Source organism: Anastrepha obliqua, chromosome 2 (assembly GCF_027943255.1).
Source record: "Anastrepha obliqua isolate idAnaObli1 chromosome 2, idAnaObli1_1.0, whole genome shotgun sequence".
Taxonomy (NCBI): Eukaryota; Metazoa; Arthropoda; class Insecta; order Diptera; family Tephritidae; genus Anastrepha; species Anastrepha obliqua.
Window position 1 is genome coordinate 61,237,853 of NC_072893.1, and position 20,036 is coordinate 61,257,888.

Here is a 20,036-nt window from a genome sequence, read left to right on the forward strand (position 1 = left end):
GTGCGCCGGTTGTAAACCAATTTGTTGCAAATCAGGACCACTATGTACTTACAAATGCAGACATAAACATACAAGTGTACGTAACAATGTAGCAAATTTTTTCATTTTACCTTTAATAGAACAGGCGATAATTTCGACTATTCAAGAAGTATTTGAAAAACCACTGATATCGAAACAATACACGGAAGGAACCTTCAACAATATTGACGGGTTGCCGCACATACAGGTTTGCGTGCATTTTCGACTTTCTTTTTGATATTGAAATTAAACACATACTTTGGAATGGGAATTCATTTTCTGTTTATTTGGTAGAAGATCGCCGCCATAGCTGAATGGTTTGGTGCGTGAATATTCGGAAGTGTCCGCGTTCGAAACTCGCTTCGGGAACGGTACACCCAAATAATAGAAAAGGCAAATCTCTAATAATAATTCAAAATAATGAAATATTAGAAAGGTAAACCTCCGAGTTTATTTCTGGCATGAAACAGCTCTTCATAAAACCCGTCTGCCATTCAGAAGCGGCTTACATTTTTTGTTTTGTTTTTAGTCCCCATTAAGTATGTTGTTTAACAATTTGGTCAGGATTTATATAAAGGGTGGTTAAGTTTCAAAGGCCAGTGTTGATTTTGAATAAAATACAAGTTTTTTCGGAAATTACTGTCATTTCTCTTTATTATGATAATATAGGTATCGCTAAATTACGTATGAAGCAAAATATCAAATAACCTCAAAGAAAGAAGTCCAACGGTGTCAAATCACATGATCTTGGCGGCCAATTGACATCGCCGCGATGTGAGATTATTCGTCCATCAAATTTTTTGCGCAAAAGAGCCATTGTTTCGTTAGCTGTGTGACAAGTGGCACCGTCCTGTTGAAACCACATATCGTCTACATCCATATCTTCCAATTCGGGTCATAAAAAGTTTGTTATCATCTCACGATAGCGAACACTATTCACAGTATCAGTGTATTTCTGCCATGAAAAAGCTCCTCATAAAAATATAAGCCGTTCGGAGACGGCTTGAAACTGTAGGTCCCTCCATTTGTGGAACAACGTCAAGACGCACACCATAAATAGGAGGAGGAGCTCAGCCAAACACCCAAAAAGGGTGTACGCGCCAATTATATATATATATATATAAACAGACCGCTCCAGTATACAAACAGCCAAGCAATGAACCGCGTTAAGGTCAAAATAAAGGTTTCTATCACTCAAAATATTTTTTTTGTTCAGTAAAAAAGTTTTTAAAAAACAAAATTGTATAATTAATTTTGCGCCAGCTTGTAGCTGCATTTTCAAAGATATCTTGCCCAATGGCATACCACCGGTTGACAGTGCGCACCAAACAGTAGCACAAGTGGAATTTACAGGCTTCTCCACATATCGCCGTAGATTTTAGAATGCCCAAAGATGGTCTGTTCCAATGGAAATGAGCATCGTCTGACATACAATTTTTTAAAAAATTAAAATCAGCTAATTTGAATTTCAATTATTTTCATACGGCTTTCAAGTGAAATAAAACTCATTTTAGTAAAATGTAGATCTTCTACTTCACAATCTCGAACTCTGACAGCTGTCCAAATAAAGCGCGTTAGTGAGATTAAAGGCCTTGGAGTAATTGCTGATAGATGATTCTCTTTTAATAAGCATATGAGTTACATAACGTCGAAGTCCTACCCCATACTATGTTTTGTATAAATTCTCTGGTCCGAATATCCTTACGCTTCTCTTCACATCATTTATCAAGTCATATATTGAATATGACCTCGGTAGTGGTCCGCACGGTCCGCGCACTTTTCTAAATTTACTTACTTTCCCTCTTTCTAATAATTTTCCATCCCAAAAATATTTTCAAACTCACTCCTCAAACCCAAACTTATCCTTTCTATCCTCACGCCCGCACAATAATCAACGCTGTGGCTGGTGAAATACTGGCAAAGAAAAGTTACACATTGCATCACTGGCGCCAGCAACAGGAAGCAGCTAACCGCGGTATTGGCGCAGACACGTCAACTTTAGCGAAGTCCTCAACTATCTGTTCGATCCTTCTGGCAGAAAAATGTAAAACACAGATGGCGCTCCAAGCAGTAAGAAGGCGTTGTTCCTAAGTTTAGGACTGGTAGCGGCAGGCTAATCACCTACCCTGTCAGAAATCAAATAGATTAACGAAACCAACGCAAGGCAAATGTCTTGTCGAGGCCCTATGCTCCCGAGAAGAGTGAACATGGAAAAAAAGATATTGAAAATGTTATTTTTATATGGAGACTGACTCAAGAACTTGCACTTTAAACTATAGGTAACCCATATCCTCATATCCTGGTAGGCCATTGTCCATAAAGCTAAAGTTTTTGGAGAGTTGTAGGTCTATCATTTCTTTTATTTATAAAATTATCAGTAGTGTAACTGTTAACGTCTCCTTCGTGACGATTATTTATTCATCTAATGGTGGCTTTAATCGGGATTAACAGCTTAATTCGGATTTATTTCAGGAATAAAGTGCAACTAATGTGGATTGACAACTAGACTTAATTCTCATAATTTAGGCCGATTAAGGGAATTTTGGATGGCAACATTGCCGAAAAATGTTAGTTAATATCGATTGTGAAAAAAAAAATGAAACTTCTAAAGAGAGGAACAAGAAAGACTGGATGCAATACTAGTTTGCACTAGTACATTTGATATTTCATTAATTGTTTCGATATTTCGGAGCGATTTGAGAAATAGCAATTTAAAATTTTTTTTTAAATAAATAATTATTTTCTAGTATCAGGGCAGCTCATATCCGTACTTGTCGTCTGCAATCCATCTTTTACTGACAAAACTATCCAATAAACAAATCCGCTGTTCACTAATCCGCACAACAACCATCTGCCGGGCTGGAATTTTAACCAGAATTAACTGCGCCGGTAGTCCCGATTAACGCCGCCGCATTTCTAGGCTATAATGCACCTTTTGTTCGATCTATTCGTGAATTCAACGCTATTGTTCATAATACCTCCAACTTTTCCTTAACTTTTCTTTTTCGAGGGCAGAATTTGTGAATCTTAAGCTTGAAAGATCCTGTAGTACATGAAATACTATTTCCGATTAGTGTATGTAGGACTATAACTGTTTTTACATTTCGGTTATGGTGGAATTCAATTGATGTTTTACAAAATTATTACCGAAATTTTGAGTTTGTGGCCGCAAACACTGAAATCATTGAATCATTGAAATACCTAAGTCGTGACAATCGCTCCACCCGACAGATTGTGCGCGCTATAGTATTTCAGTTGAAAATGTGGCACACCGTTCAAAACAATATTTTGCTTATTCCTAGTCCTCTAAATTTCCATTCTACATTGAATGATTACTTAATTTTTTTGTTTTTTTCATCTACTTTCAGGCGCTCTGGCATATGCTGAATTGGGTACGATGAATACATCGTCTGGCGCTGAGTGGGCATATTTTATGGACGCATTTGGTCCGGCTCCCGCATTTTTATTCTCATGGGTATCGACATTGGTCCTGAAGCCATCGCAAATGGCTATAATTTGTCTCTCCTTTGCGCAGTATGGAGTTGAGGCATTCGTTGCCGAATGTGATCCACCAACATCGGTGGTTAAAATGGTTGCACTGCTGGCAATTGGTAAGCATTCTATATATTTAATATACGCACATACATATTTTGCATTTTCGTTTGCTTAGTTGTGTTGTTTTTATCCTGAAAATCCTTTGAAACAAAACGAAGAGTTGCCTCCCCAAAAAATAGCAAAACCACAAAAAAAAATCCAAGGAAAAAAAAACAAAAAGGATCACGCACACTTCCATATGCAAACATACACTCATACATGCGAAGTTTTCTTTAAACTATTTTTTATTAATTTTTTGACAAAATTATTCTCTATATTTCTCCTCAAAAATTCCGGCTATTGTATACTCTTTGTATCCATTCATCCGTCCTATCAAATTAAAAAAAAATTTAAATTTAAAACAAACAAACAATCAAAACATCCTACGTCCCACTACGATGCCTCCGCCTCTGCCTCTGCCTACTTCGCCTTCGTCCACCTGCCCCCTCTATAGTTATGATACTGTTCGTGAATTGTTATAGTGTGAATCTGGGCATGGCTGTGCAGAATATATTCACCGCTGCCAAATTGGTTGCCGTCCTGATTGTTATCTGTGGCGGCGCTTGGAAACTATTCCAAGGCAATACACAACATCTGTCGAATGCATTTAGTGGCAACACACCCACCATTGGCGCGATAGCGACCGCTTTTTACACAGGCCTCTGGGCGTACGATGGCTGGAATAATTTGAACTATGTCACTGAGGAGATCAAGAATCCAAGCAAGAATTTGCCACGGTCCATTATGATTGGCATACCATTAGTGACGCTATGCTACGCTCTCATCAACATCTCATATTTGGCGGCGATGTCACCTACCGAAATGATCGATTCGGAAGCAGTGGCCGTGACCTTCGGTAATCGCATTCTGGGCGCTATGGCTTGGCTAATGCCGCTCAGTGTGACAGTGAGCACCTTTGGTAGCGCCAATGGGACTCTATTCGCAGCAGGACGGTGAGTGGAAAAAAAGATAATTGAAAATGTGTTTCGATTTTTGATTTTTTAATTAAAATTTTAGTTTGTGTTTTGCGGCGAGTCGTGAAGGTCACCTAATGGATATACTATCGTACGTGCATGTACGTCGCCTGACGCCGGCACCTGGATTGATTTTCCATGTGAGTATAGCAAGAACGCAATACACTTTGATATTATAAAAAAAAAAACATTTAAAGAGAAGATAGATTAGATTAGAATAAGGAAGCTATCTCAAATGGGATTGCGATACAATTAAATAGAGCTAGCAAAAAAGAGGAAAAGTGGATTCCGTACCCGGGCTCTACGGAATGGAAGTTACGCGCAAATCCGTTCGGCTACAGCGACCGCCTTTTATCTCGTTTAAATTTTTCGTTGATCTTGGCAATCTCACTATTTTGGAAGTATCGACAACTCCCACAGTAGGAATTAGATTCCCAAACCAAGAGCTGTGCATAGAATGTCTGCTATGCGAGAGCTAAAGATTCATTTTGTTCAAGAATCCAAACATTTTATCAACGAAATATTTACTTTAATATTCAAAGCAAAATAAATACGATGTAGTAACGAACTACAAAAAATCTCTGCTATCAAAATTTTTTTAGAATACAATTTCAATGAGTTTTTGGTGATGATGACAGTGAGACTCGACCCTGCAGGAGGTGAGTAGGCAGGTGAAATGGTTGAAGTACCACTCTGGCACTTCCCAACCAGAGCTGTTGATATAATGGAGAAGGTTGACGGGATTTAGGTTGGCGCACTGCCCCTGGCTGTCGAAGAAAGCAGCACCCAATGACCTTAATCGTCTAGCTGCCAAGCCGCGACATTTACAGGGAAAGTGCTCTACAGTCTCCTTCTCTGAAATGTCCCCACAGCTTCTGCAAGGAGGGTTAAATCGTAAACCTAGTTTGGAAATTGAGTAGCGTGGAGTCCTCAAAGCTTTCTGTTTATTTTAATTTTTGTTTAATTTCTTAAGCTGAGCCGCAAAACAACGAACGTTATATCTGCTATAACTCCAAAAGGTAGTAAACGGAGCCTCATGCAATTTTTCGGTATTCGCCGTGATGTTATAGGCACAAATAGATGTCTATGCAGTTTTTGCAGCCTCTGAACATTTGATGGGTAAGGTTAAAATGGAACCTCCTATGCGGAAATCTATTGCGCTTAGTCGGAGGCATACTTGCCTATTGTGACAGCTTGCGGCTGTTCCTTCCACCTGGGGTTCTTTTAACATTTATATGAATATTATATGCCTCGTTAAACCATTAATTGAAGTTGATGAGGTCTGATATTTCTATTGCCGTCACCTCTGTTTCAGTCGCTTCAGCTGACTTCCTGGCCACCGACATAGAAAGTCGTGAACCTATTTAACTTCTTTTGTATTTTGACAACTACTGCAGATAAGGCTGGCGGGTATGCGCTATCAATGGAGTGTTGGGTCGAAAATATAGTTCCCGTGATGATCTTTGCTGTGGTCTTGTTCAGCCTTTTGAGATCGCTAGTTATTCAGAGACTGCCCTGCGGTGGCTTAGTTGCATCAGCTAGGTGCAACATATCTAGTAACTACCTATATTGTTCTTAATGGAGATAGGCTATTTTTCTTTAATACTGGAGCTGTTGTTGAATTTAAGCAATCTCGTGAGCTTTACTTTAGAAAGAGACAAATTCGCGCCACCCATCTCTTGATCTGGCGAGTTCTGTTAGGCTAGTTTTAATCAGAATCGGCAGATGCTTATATTTGGAATATTCAGTTCAGTTAAGTTGATAGCTAACTTGACAGAGAGAGTTAAAAGGTTTGCCCTCATTGGAATCAGGCTCAGGCTCGACCTCACCAACGGGCATTCAAGTATCTTTAGAAGCTTTAGGTTCATCCCCCTGGCAACGGATCGTTTTATACCATCGCTTAGTCCAAGCAGAACATTCTCCACCTACACCCCATCAAGGGAGGAGTAGGCTGGTTGAAACACTTGAAGGCAGGGCTTGATGAACTTATTCACGGATGGCTCGAAGTTGGACGGAGGAGTATTCTGCAAAGTCCCAACAGGTCACTATCCGAGAGGTATGCATGACATGAGCTGCATGGAGGTAGAATCCATCTCAGCACCTCTTCCTTAGCTGCCCTGCTCTCCAAAGACTAGATATCTTTAGGTACATTGGTTCTTACTTCTTTCTTATACCTGCTGATATAGGCCGCCGCCGAATGGGTTGGTGCGTGACTACCATTCGGAGTTCACAGAGAGAACGTAGGTTCGAATCTCGGTGAAAACACCAAAATTAAGAAAAACATTTTTCTAATAGCGGTCGCCCCTCGGCAGGCAATGGCAAACCTCCGAGTGTATTTCTGCCATGAAAAAACTCCTCATAAAAAATATCGGCCGTTCGGAGTCGGCTTGAAACTGTAGGTCCCCCCATTTGTGGAACAACATCAAGACGCACACCACAAATAGGAGGAGGAGCTCGGCCAAACACCCAAAAAGGGTATACGCGCCAATTATATATATATATACAGTAGGTCTTGATATCAAAAGCTTGATAAAGCGGTTAAAACAGTAATCCACATTATCTAATCTTATTTCCTTTTGGTCCGCCGTCAAATCTGGTTTCCTAATCGTTCTTATGTCAACACTGGACGATTTCATTTAGCTGTGAAAAAATCACTCCTACTTCACTCACTGTAATTTACTGTAAATTAATTAAAAACATCACTGATTTACTCCTCACTTACTTACTCACGTACTTATTGGGTTTAAAAATAGTTAAAAAAAACAAAAATGTGTGAAATTTTGGATAACTTTTTTCGGCTGATATGTAATCCTTTTTTTTTTTTTTTGATATTTTACTATTTATTATTCTTAATGCATTTAGTCTATCATCGCTGCCGCTATGGTTTTGTACGGCACCATCGGCTCTCTGATTGACTTCTTCAGCTTCACCGCCTGGATTTTCTATGGCGGTGCTATGTTGGCACTCATTGTGATGCGTTACACCAAACCCAACTATCCAAGGCCATACAAAGTGCCTCTCATCATTCCTGTTGTGGTGCTGGTGATCTCTATATATCTGGTGGTGGCGCCGATTATCGATACACCGCGCATTGAATATCTCTATGCGCTGCTCTTCATATTGGGCGGTTTGATATTCTATGTGCCATTTGTTAAATTAGGCATGACACCGAGATTTATGAGTAAGTATTTATTTTAATATTAAATATAGGCACTTTCATTTCTTTTTTTCTTTTCTTTTTGCTTAGACAAAGTGACACTCTTCTTCCAGCTGCTGTTGGAAGTGGTGCCAACCTCATCGATGTTCGAATAAAACTGCAAGAGGTTAATATTAATTGCAGAAAAATGAAAACCAGCTGAGACAAAACCGTATACAACAACCAAACAATACAAATATATAAATAAAGGATCATTCAATGAAAAGTAAAGGAGAGACTACCTATTCAGGATCTGAGGGAATAATGTACGTATGAAGTAGGGTAACTGATTAACCTAGACTAGCGAAATAGTAGACACAAATATTCAACTATGAAACGTGTTGTAGCATTCAGAGTAAAGTTAATTAATTTAAAAAAAGTTCGCATTGCATAAAGTTTTTGCTAAAGACCTACATATATACACATGATATATACCTACTATATATTTTTAGTTGTAAGCTTATTAGAATCATCAGATTGTTGCCGAATCTTAGTAAAACGTTTACAAAACTAAAACAAAAGATGTTACTGTTTCAAAACCATTGCATTAAATGTGTAAAACATAGCGCGGGAGCAGCTATCATATAAAGAAGCTTATTAAGCTACGTAGGTACGATTGTATTTGATTATTGTTAGGATTTAAATGTAGTTAATACGTATGTATGTATAAGTAAGGCATACTTATAAGTGTGCGGTTATGAATTTTTACTATATTTTACGGTATATTTTAACAAATTTACATTGGATACGTACTTATTTGAATAGAAAGCTTACAGGGTGACGAAGGCAAAAGTGTAGTGGAGCGAGTGGGAAACAGCTGATCTTAGAAGTGAATAGCTGATTGATTAATTTAAACTGCATATGTTGAGGTGCCGTTAGCTAATCACCAAGACCGTATCTTTGATTTCTAGCACACAAATTTCAGGCATAAAAGAGTGAGCGTAAAATACTTGCCGAGGGATAGAAAACTGTCCAACAGCACAGGGACACAAAGAACAACAAAAAATTAACAATAACTGGACAGAGTTAATTATATTTGTGAGTTTTTTCAAAACCAAATTTAATTTCTGCTAATTCTAATTAATAAAATTGAATATCAAATTTCTTAGAACAGCAGACAATAAGATTGTTTTCGAGTAAAAAATTTTTGCTCGTCTTTAACCATGTGAAAAACATAAATTACTCTTTCTTTGTAACAGGCTCAATTGCTTGCGTATTTTGGGTGACCGCGTGCCGGGAAACTAAATCTCTAGACTTATAGTTTAAATCTTAAAGTTTAATTAAACTTCCATTTGTAAAATGTGCGTTTAGGTCCCATTTTCCTTTTAAAGTTTACACAAAGTTCACATTCAGCTTGATTCAGCACTGATTAGCGGCTGTCCATAAAAAATATTAATCAGAAATTTAAAAAGAAGATTAAGAAGACCTGCTAATTGGTAGACATAACAGCTGATCATTGAACTGTGCAGTTTTTTTCCAATTCCCTTTTAACTTTAACTCACTTATAACTCGATTTTACTGGCTTAACAGAAAATTTCGTGCTTCAAGATACCCTCAGGCACAACCAGAATCGGGACTGTACAGAAAAAAAATATATATATGATCCTTTAACTCCTCTTTGGAGCACAGACAGAAGAGGAACATTAATTACATGGTTACACAATTTTTGGGAAAGAAAACATTTTCTGCTATAGCAAAAATATATTTTTTTCTGTAAAAAATGTGGCAAATAATCTCTGCCAATGCATAAAACTTGCACTTTTTACATAAATATGCAAACTGCTCTGCTAATCAGCTGTTGAAAATCAAAGAAAGGTCTCGAAAATCAGCTGCTTGAGTTAATTTCCTTGCAATGGAAACGCTCGGCATATACGAAGCTTAATAGCCTCTGGTGACGATACAGCATGCTTGACTGCGCTTTGTATGTGTTAGTGCAGTCGGGTGGCGTCGTGTCACACATACTTGTTGTCGGTAAAAATCAAAAATTTTAGATATTAGCGTCAAGCACCCGACACGCACACATATAAAGTTCTTGTCAAACAATGCTTGACCGTCACCAGAGGCCATAACTTAGGCGCTTATGCAGCACAATTTTGCATAGACAATAGGAATACATGCACACTCTTTTACTAATGTATTCACAACTCGCTCATTGTACTCGTCACTGTTTACGATTTTTCGAAAACAGTAAATTTGCCAAATGATTTGACGTAAATTTCCAATTCAGCGACGTTTCGTTGTAATTCGCGAAAGAAAGCATTCGTTTTTGCAAAATAGTGCGCAATTAGGAGAAATGTATTTTAATATGAAGATTTAGTAAGTTTAATTGAAATATTATTAAAATTACGCTTCACTCAAATGTAAGCCGGAACAAATCGAGATCAGAACAAGTAATTTGAACGGAACGACACTAACTGGTGGTTGCTTAAAACTGAATTGGTTTTTGGCGTGCTCCTTGACATTGGGATTTGACCTAATAACAATAGGTATGTCAAACTGCTAAAAATTAACGAAATAGATTAGTGAGTTATTTTCGTTCAGAAATCGTTCTATTTGTTTTTCTCTACGGTCGATGGTTTTAACATTAGACTCAGCATGAGAATAGCTTTTCTTAGTTAACAACAAAAGAAGCGATTTAAAAAAAAGGGATAAAGTGCACTAAATTGGCATAATTATGACGCCGAATTTAAATTTATAGTAAGTTAAAAAAAATCAATTCCATGCTTTAGAAATGTCATCTTTTACGTGGTTTTGCCTCTCTGCTCCCTACGCCGGCCTTCATTGCAGAACGCTGATTACTGACACATAGCAATATTTTAATAGTGTAGGAGAAGCAAAAAATTAAAAATTAAAAAAATCATAAAAAATTTAAGTAAAAAAATATTATTTTGATTACTTTCGTCGAATCACTTTATGTTTAGTTTAGAATCGTTTCAAAATCCAAACTGGAAAAAATTGTGAAAATCATGGGACTGCTGTAGGCATTAAATTAATTAAATATTGATAATTTAAAAGGTATAAATGAAAAGTCGATTTGTATATTAACAAAATTGGTATTTCAAATAACTAAAATGTAAGTTTTGAATCAAAAAACAAACAAAAAGAAAAAAAAGTTTTATTTACGCCGAGCTCTTTTGCCGCTGATTTTATTGGTTGTATGTTTTAATGTATATTTTTTTAATGAACTAAGCAAAACCTAAAGAATACACACATAAAATACTTGCATACAACTAAAAGATTACAAGCTTATTGAACTCGAGCTGTATACTACTAAAAAACAAAAAAATACAACAAAAAAAACAAAAAAAAAATCTAAAAAAATTTAAATAACTACTGCAAAGTAGTGAAAAATAAAAATAGCAAAATAACCACAGAAAAACTGAAAGAAATTCTTGCATGCCATTACTACTACCAAAAATATGTACATACGTACATACAAATTAACATTTTGTTAGTGTGTTGTGTAGTAGTGTGGGCTGTGAGACAAAAAAAAATATATAAATATTATTATCATTCTCAATTTCGTATAGTTATTTTAAAATTAATTTAAAAAGACAAAATACTAAATATATAATAAGTTTATGCTTATATAAGTGCATATGTATGTATAAGTATTTAAATGCTATTTGCATACCTACATATGCTATATAGAGCAAGAAGCAATAGATAACTGTAATATGTGTATTTGTATTTCTATATAGGTATATACATATATATATTCCTATAAATAAATATATATATACGTACATAGACACACTAAATTCTAAAGCATTCTTCGGCATTTCAGCATTTTAAATGAGAAAATTCTGCTCTAACAAATACAACGCATACAACATGCACGTGATAATGACACCAACAACACACACTCGTGCATACACACATACATACCTACCTATATAGCCACATATTTCCTCTATAGATATGAATATTTGAGGAATTTAAATCTTGCATAACAACTTACATACATACATACATATGTATCTAGGTATTTTGGAAACACTTTTTGGTCTTATTAATGTACTTTTTATATAGTATTTTGTTATACGAGTACATACATTATATTATAATATTAAATATGATTAAACCTTTCGAGAGATTTATTTTTATTTTACTACGTATCTACAAAAAAAATTTGAAAAAAAAGGAAAAACCAATTGTAAACTTGTATTGAGAATTTATCAATAAAGCATTGAATTGCAACAAAACTAATACAAAACGAGTATTTGCATAAAGTTAATTGGTAAGTTTAAAACTGTTGTTATTCTAACACCATAAAACATTTTCCAACATTTGTTGAGCGATGCTGCTGAAGTGACAATACTTGGCTGGATATAAATTATATCGCTTTGGTAGGTAGATCCGTGTGTTATTGTTGTATTAAGCTTACTGAGACCTACAGGGTCCGGCACTAAAAGAGTAACCATTAAATTAAAAAGGCCATAAATTTAAGTTGGAAAATTACTTATTTTCAATTCAACGTAAAAAATTTGTCAAAATAATAGAAACGAATCGCAAGTTAGCCTCTGCCTAGATCGCTGGATTTTGGTAATTGGTAGTAATCTGACGCCCGATGCGTAAGGTGTTGCAGGGGGGTTCGAGAAAGGCCTAACAGTAAACCAGGTCTTTAGGCATTTTACCACTAGACGACTTTCCAATTAGAGATCTTTGATGGCGAGTTTTGCGGCATGTGTCTAAAGTAGGTGATTGCGCGCAATGCCTAAAACTATGTTGGTGAACTCGAACTTCTGTAGGGAAGCAGCCTCGGTAAATTCCGTGAATCTGAACTGATTAGTCTATTCGAAGTTAATGAAGGTACGATGCTCCGATGACATGAAGTACTTGTGGATTGCGATGTTATAAGACATCTCAGTATACTATTTACTAGACCATCTCGGGCTGTTCACATGTCAGGTAATCTGGTGCAGCTCTTTATAATTCTGGTAACGGTTGTTGTTGTTGTTTTTGTTGTAGCAGCATAATCATTCCCCATGCATGTACGAGAAATGTTGCTGAAGTGACAGTCCTTGGCCGGATATAAATCTGGGTCGTTTCGGTTACGTAGAACCCACTGTTCTGGTGACAGTCATTCTTCCTGCAGAATTTCGAATGACCTATTTGAACTTTCCATCAAGTTTTCACAACCGACTACGCAAAGGTATTGCTCGGGCTGTCAACCTCAACAAAAGGCTGTTAAGGCCGTTGACTTCAATTGCAAAAATACTAGTTAACTACCCTAATGAACGAATGCTGGAATAATTAACAGGTAAATTATCGAGAGCCGTAGCCGAAGGGATTGGTGCGTGACTGCCATTCGGAATTCAGAGAGTACATAGGTTCGAATCTCGGTGAAAGATCAAAATCGGCAGGCAATGACAAACCCCCGAGTGTATTTTTGCCATGAAAAAGCTCCACATAAAAGATATCTACCGATATACATACATATGTCGGCAGAAATACACTAGGGGGTTTACATATATACGTATATAATCTTTATATATATATTTCTTATGTTCGTGTGTTTGTCACTGAACTCCTCCTAAACGACTGAACCGATTTTGATGAAATTTTTTGCGTGTGTTCAATGGGATTCGAGAATGGTTTAGATTCACAATTTGCCGGGAAAATGGTCAAAACGTGGACCCGGGTAACCTTCGGATGTGTATATACAATATGGGTATCAAATGAAAGCTGTTGGTGAATGCTTTAGTTCAGAGTATTTTTCATGCCGCTCCGTGACTAGGGTCTCGAGATAGAGACCAAAACGTGGACCCTAGAATGTGTTTGTACAATATGAATATCAAAGTGAAGCTGTTGGTGAATGCTTTAGTATAGAGTATTTTTCATGCCGCTCCGAGACTGGGGTCTCGAGATATAGGTCAAAACGTGGGCCCGGTTAACCTTCGGATGTGTATATACAATATGGGTATCAAATGGAAGCTGTTGGTGAATGCTTTAGTTCAGAGTATTTTTCATGCCGCTCCGTGACTAGGGTCCCGAGATAGAGACCAACACGTGGACCCTAGAATGTGTTTGTACAATATGGATATCAATTGGAAGCTGTTGGTGAATGCTTTAGTACAGAGTATTTCTCATGCCGCTCCGTGACTGGGGTCTCGAGATATAGGTCAAAATGTGGGCCCGGGTAACCTTCGGATGTGTATATACAATATGGGTATCAAATGGAAGCTGTTGGTGAATGCTTTAGTTCAGAGTATTTTTCATGCGGCTCCGTGACTAGGGTCCCGAGATAGAGACCAACACGTGGACCCTAGAATGTGTTTGTACAATATGGGTATCAAATGGAAGCTGTTGGTGAATGCTTTAGTTCAGAGTATTTTTCATGCCGCTCCGTGACTAGGGTCCCGAGATAGAGACCAACACGTGGACCCTAGAATGTGTTTGTACAATATGGATATCAATTGAAAGCTGTTGGTGAATGCTTTAGTACAGAGTATTTCTCATGCCGCTCCGTGACTGGGGTCTCGAGATATAGGTCAAAACGTGGGCCCGGGTAACCTTTGGTTGTGGATGTGCAATATGGGCATCAAATGAAAGCTGTCGATAAGTGCTTTAATGTGGGGTAATTTTCATACCTATTGATGACTAGGGTCTCGAAATATATGCCAAAACGTGGACCCACCATGTCTTTGCCCAGCGAAGCGGGCCGGGTTTGCTAGTCTATATATATAAAAAGAAGTTACATTTCCTTGGTAATCTTATAACTCAAGAACCGCCGAACCGATTGACACAAACATTTTAGAGTTCTTTTCTATCTTTGAGGAGGTGGTTTGTGTGAAGTTTGATTGAAATCGGTGCAGCCGTTCCTGAGTTATGACATTTTATGTGAGTAATGGTTTCCTCTCATACGAAATGCCTGTATGGGAAAAACAACAACAAATACACAGCCGCTTATGAGCGTTTCTGTTGTACTGTTGTGGTTGTAAGTGTATTATGTTAATATTAATTTTGGACGAAAATATAATAAAAACTGGAGCATTCAAGGAACTGGAAAAACATTTTTAACTTTATTTATTTTAGCATAATTTATTTAGCGTAAAAAATTGAAATGGAAATTAAAGAATCAAAGTTTAATTACAAGTTTTTATCGGCTCTTGCACCTTACCTGTATATAGGTGACCACCACAATCAAATTTTAAAAAAGTATAGAAAAGGCTATTGTGACATCTTTAGAAAGTATGTTGAATGAAAAAAATCAACTAATTCAACTGTTTAAACATTTTATGTATGGTGGTGCGAAGCCCACTGGGAAATACTAGTATATATATATATATTGTTATGCGAAAAAGTATTCGGTATTTTGAGGATTCTTGGCGCTTTACATATCTAAGATAAATATTTCGTTGGATATCGGGAGTTCGGAATTATGGATCTTTGACTCTCGATCAAGACGGACGCCACAAATAGGAGGAGCTCGAACTCCCGATATTCGACGAAATATTTATCTTAGATATGTAAAGCGCCAAGAATCCTCAAAATACCATGTTAGTGTAGTGTGTCTCACCGTCCGTCATCGTCTAGCTCATCTAAAGGTAGGTCCAGGAATGCTGAGCTTGCTGATTATAGTTAAAATGAAAAAATAAAATCCACCATTTTGGTGTCTGATAGGTTGAAAATTCTAAGTCGATATACAAATATACCTACATACATATATTTAAAAATTGTCAAAAAGTTACACAAATAACCTTTTGAGGCACTGTGTTTGACCTACTGTTTAATAAATAAAACCTATATTTTCCTTTTTATATAACAATGCAACAAATTAAGAATTATATAACGTACTCTACTTATATATCTTAAACTACATATATGCGTCACAACGATAAATGCATTTTAAAATTATGCTTCAAACACTTATCACTGAATTGCAACATATCTTGAAAACTAATTTTCCAAAGCGACTGCAGTTCCACTTGTTGTTGTAGCAGTACCTTTCCGTTTTCCTCCCCGTTTCCACTCGCAGAGTACGGCTGATCAACAGCTTGGCATACACCCTTTCATCTGTTAACTGTCAACAGCAGATAATCGATTCTTATCTAACTCCGGAAATATGATAGAAATCTCACGTGCCACGGATTCCTCACTATCGGAACCATGACACGCATTACGAGTATCTGATAGACCATATAACCCGCGAATGCAGTCTGGATGGGAATACACAGCCTTATAAACTTTTGTTGGACCCATTAGTTCACGCCATTTGGCTATGCTGTCTTTCGATTGCAGTATAAATGCATGGCACGGGCCGCTGAAAAAAAAACTTAATATGATTATGATTCCGATTATATGAATTAGAAGCAAAACACCTGCCCATAAATGTAACCAATCGGTTGTAAAAGAATTTGCCTTTGTGCTCAGCATAGAAATGTTCAGAAAGCTGTTTCGTAATATGAACCTCCTTGGAGTGCAGCACTGTGAAGTTTTGATGAATTATTTGCTTAATCTGTTGGAATGCGTAGACATTGCGGACCACGTGAGGTTTTAATAGTGCGAGTGTGATATCCATTTGTAATAATGCCAATTTTGTTTATAATGTGCAAAATTAAATAAATAAAATGTTGTAGCCTTCAGCTGATTGTTTTGTGTACAGGAGATTTTGCCGGTGGACAGATTACAGGTGCAGTGATGCCAGTTCTAATAAAAAACCATACATTTTTAATTTGTGCAGTTATAAATTCATATGAGAAGCGTTTTTCTCGAATTAAATATATAACAACGATTTTATAATTTTAATTACAACAAAAAATAGGTTTGTTCGCAATATTGTACAAGCTTGTACAGAGAGGAGAGAGCACAATTTTGACATTTCAGAAAAAATAGGCAATTGTGGCAAATGGGTGCATTTTCGTCAACGAGACCATCATATATTTAGAATTACAAGGGCATGAATATAATAATCTAATAACAGAAGAAGAAAGCAAATATATGTAATTAAATTAATTTTGTTTGTTTAATTTCATCGATTTAATTAAGAAAGGTACACTCTAAAACTCCCCAAATCACATTAAACAGGCAACGGCTTTAGATCAAAAACAACAAGAGCTATGTATTTTAATTTTGCTTTTGGTCCCTAAAATACCAAAATCTATAAACAAAAATTGGCAGTTTCGAGTAGTTTAAACAAAATTTTAAAATTTAGTTACCAAAAGAATATAGAAAAAGGAAATCAATTAATACAACGTGTTCCAGGCAGCAGTAAGATTCGTTTTCAATACGCACACTTGACCAGTAAATAATTTTTTTATTCTGCTTTAATTCTACTTTATTTTTCAAATTATATTTTCAAAAATGGAAATAAGGCAAGTTCAAATATTCTTACATCTAACTGGCTGACAAAGTTTGTATTATTACTACACTATAGCAGTACTCATACTGATTTAGCTACTTTGGCGGTTTGTTAGTTGGTAGTTTGGTCATTGCTTTACTGTGAGCTACCTTTTGGATTGGTTTTTGTTAGTATGGTAATGGCTCTTGCGCACCAGCAGAATTACTTGTGAATTATTGCCGTTTCATCCACTGCAAGAAAATATGCTTGAAATATCAACTGTAGAAAAAGCATTTATTTTTTTTCTTCATTTGTAGATATTTTGTATTCACACTTCGTTCCCTGCCATCAAATGCCAAGTGCCCAACAGCTGATTGCTATTTTGCCAACTACCGATCAAAATGCTAAGATTGCCAGCGTGGCGCTTTGTAATTTGGCGCATTAACGAAGACCGCGGTGTGAAGAGCCCTTAGATTATTTGTAACTGAATTTGTGCTAAAAAAAAAATTAGCGTATTTGCAACCCTGTTATCAAACAGCTTTCTGAACTGTTTCTTTCTGTTTCACTGTAACCTCTTTTAGAAAATATATTTGACATTTGCTATCGATCGATTTTATTTAATCCTTTTTCGTTTATTACTGAAATTAGTCTTGTTTACAAACTACCAAAAAATACATACATAATGGTAAGTTAAAATGTAACAAAATTGATTGCACAAATTATTGGAATGTATATATGGCAGGCAACAACGAGCAGTGGGCAAAGTAGTAACAGTGGCAGTGTTGGTGTGCTGGAGGAGCGTCGCATATGGGTTGGCAATTTAGATCCACGACTAACCGAGTAAGTTAATCATCTTTGAAATAATTTACTTTTATAAGCGTTGTGTTCAACAAAACTAATCTGTTAACTTTCTTTTCGTGTGTTGCTATTATTGGTATCAACTCTTGAAAATTTTGCAAAAATGCGGTCCTGTCGAAAAGTTTGATATGCTGTTTCACAAGAGCGGCCCATTGGTTGGGCAATCACGCGGCTATGCGTTTGTGACATTCGGAACAGTGAGTAACTGAACAACTCAGTAGTTTGATTTGTGTATTTTATGAAAATATACTCTTGATAGGCTGACGCGGCGCTAACAGCTTTGGACAAATTAAATGGCACACCTGTAGCTAATCGCCCGATTGTGATACGACTGGCGAAAAATGTTAATTACGTAAGTGCCAAGGCGTTTTACTCAGTAGACACGCACGCCATTAGCATAATGAAATTATATTTACATATATGTTTGTATGATTTTTTAGGATGAACTCAACAAACAAAAACCTCGCATTGAAATACCTGCACTGGGCGCTAGTTCACGCGACGATAAAATGAGCAAAGAAGAAGCGATACGCGCAATAGAGGCCAAATTACGTGCACTTGAGCGTAACGGCGAGGAAGAGTTGGAGTTGAATTTGTTAAATTCGGCTAGCTCACAAGTGCCATTTATACAACGCTATCAATTTAACAAAGACCGTGATGCAAGCAGCAGTACCTCAGGCGGGCGCACATATACGAAATCATATACCTCCGCGCCATACAACCGACACCAACGACCGAAGCGCAGATAAAAAAGGGAGTGCTAAGTTATAAGTTGTATTTAGAGTTTTTGTATGTATGTTTAATGTTTAATGAATCTGGATTACCATCAATTTCATCAACTATTTATAATTTTGCTCATATGCGCGTTATGTATACGTATACTTATCAAATATTGTGTTCAGAGATTTAAGCCAAATAAAGTAATTTATTTGTAAACATGTAACACCGTAATTGAATTGTGAATTGTAAATGAAAAAGTAAAACAGAAAGACTAGAATTATAAAATATATCCTTTATTAGTTTACTTTGGTGCAAAGATATGTTTGCCGCGCATATGATCCGGGAATTGAATTGTTCCTGGGCAGGGCACTTGGCCGAGTACCTCACAGATGCAATGTCGATCGCAGCCATAGCCAAAGTTGGCAGGATTATCTTTACTCTCCGCTAAATGTGCCTCGGCGTCTAACTGAGCTCTGTAATTTTAAGAAATACCAAAATAGGTTAGAAAGTTCGATAGCCAAGATCTCACAATTTTTTAAAACTTTGTAGAGGAATATGTAATTCACTAATCAATCTATTGTTTTAAATACTTACTTTGTTTTGCCAACTACTTTACATAGATGCTCCATGATCTCCTCACGGTTCCGGCTGTCGATATCGATCAACATATCGCGTCCATCTTCGAAGTAGCAGCGCACAAAAGGCGAAGGTGTCATGTTCTTAAAAGTTACAACTTGCACATTTGGATTTTTATACTGAATCTGACACAAATTCCAAAACACAAAATCTCTGTAAAATAGGAGAGGTTAATTTACAAAAACACTAGTGAATACTTTGTTGAGTAAGTCTCACCTGGCTCCATCGTGGTGGTCACCGTATACATTGTAATTCACACTAAAAATCTTCACTTTCTCTTTTAGTACTAAACGGCCGGCTTTTAAATATTGAATTGTACGCCTAATAGGCGCGCGTCCTTTCATGAAAGGCATATTGGCTGATTTTTATTAAAGGTTTATTTGAAAATATAAGGAATTACAAAACCAAAAGCAGCCAATTGGAAATGCGGTTATCGAATCTCAGCTGACTGCTGCAAACAGCTGATTTCGAATTCGAAGTCTCAGCAAAACCAACGGGTATGGCTGGGACACCACATTATCGACACAAAACATATGAAAGCCAGTAAGCTTCCGGTGCGTTAGCTTTGAATTTGCATGTATGGAAATAAAAGCACTACGAAGTGAGTTATTGCAATCGATGTACCCGATTTTAGTTTTTTTTTGGAATTTAAGATGTGTTTGGCGGGATTTTACATTGACAAAAAGCCAGGGTGTTCAACGTTTGGTATTGAAAAATACGTATTTTCGGTATGCAAAACTAAGTGCTCTGGTACATC

The 20,036-nt window shown here is 36.7% G+C and overlaps 4 protein-coding genes across 7 annotated transcripts in view; 2 read left to right on the forward strand and 2 right to left on the reverse strand.

The window, feature by feature from the left end:
* The window catches only part of LOC129236855 (b(0,+)-type amino acid transporter 1), a 103,366-nt gene extending 91,448 nt beyond the window's left edge, over positions 1-11,918 (forward strand). For 2 of the 3 annotated variants that reach the window (XM_054871124.1, XM_054871123.1), the window contains exons 4-8: positions 3,387-3,629; positions 4,067-4,565; positions 4,630-4,726; positions 7,449-7,767; positions 7,834-8,282. In XM_054871124.1, the coding sequence (XP_054727099.1) occupies positions 3,387-3,629; positions 4,067-4,565; positions 4,630-4,726; positions 7,449-7,767; positions 7,834-7,898 (1,223 nt within the window). In that variant the 3' untranslated portion in view covers positions 7,899-8,282. Of the gene's footprint in view, positions 1-3,386; positions 3,630-4,066; positions 4,566-4,629; positions 4,727-7,448; positions 7,768-7,833; positions 8,283-11,569 lie in introns of those variants that run through there. The other variant, XR_008581722.1, reaches the window with a different exon arrangement.
* Positions 11,919-15,485: 3,567 nt separating this feature from the next.
* On the reverse strand, positions 15,486-16,450 carry LOC129237982 (nucleoside diphosphate kinase 6). Its single transcript, XM_054872997.1, has 2 exons — positions 16,107-16,450; positions 15,486-16,048 (listed from the first exon to the last, which is right to left on the reverse strand). Exons 1-2 carry the CDS (start codon positions 16,304-16,306, stop codon positions 15,805-15,807), a joined length of 444 nt encoding a protein of 147 aa, XP_054728972.1. The 5' UTR covers positions 16,307-16,450; the 3' UTR covers positions 15,486-15,804.
* A 1,193-nt stretch (positions 16,451-17,643) lies between these two features.
* Positions 17,644-18,874, forward strand: LOC129239288 (probable RNA-binding protein 18). 2 transcript variants are annotated; one of them, XM_054874680.1, is made up of 5 exons: positions 17,644-17,750; positions 17,808-17,905; positions 18,000-18,120; positions 18,183-18,275; positions 18,364-18,874. In XM_054874680.1, exons 1-5 carry the CDS (start codon positions 17,748-17,750, stop codon positions 18,670-18,672), a joined length of 624 nt encoding a protein of 207 aa, XP_054730655.1. In that variant the 5' UTR covers positions 17,644-17,747; the 3' UTR covers positions 18,673-18,874. The 2 variants fall into 2 exon arrangements, with proteins under 2 accessions (XP_054730655.1, XP_054730656.1); XM_054874681.1 differs by having other exon boundaries at positions 18,046-18,120.
* A 41-nt stretch (positions 18,875-18,915) lies between these two features.
* Positions 18,916-19,724, reverse strand: LOC129239289 (probable 28S ribosomal protein S25, mitochondrial). The gene is made up of 3 exons (XM_054874682.1): positions 19,496-19,724; positions 19,238-19,432; positions 18,916-19,116 (listed from the first exon to the last, which is right to left on the reverse strand). Exons 1-3 carry the CDS (start codon positions 19,630-19,632, stop codon positions 18,945-18,947), a joined length of 504 nt encoding a protein of 167 aa, XP_054730657.1. The 5' UTR covers positions 19,633-19,724; the 3' UTR covers positions 18,916-18,944.
* Between the last annotated feature and the right edge of the window lie 312 nt (positions 19,725-20,036).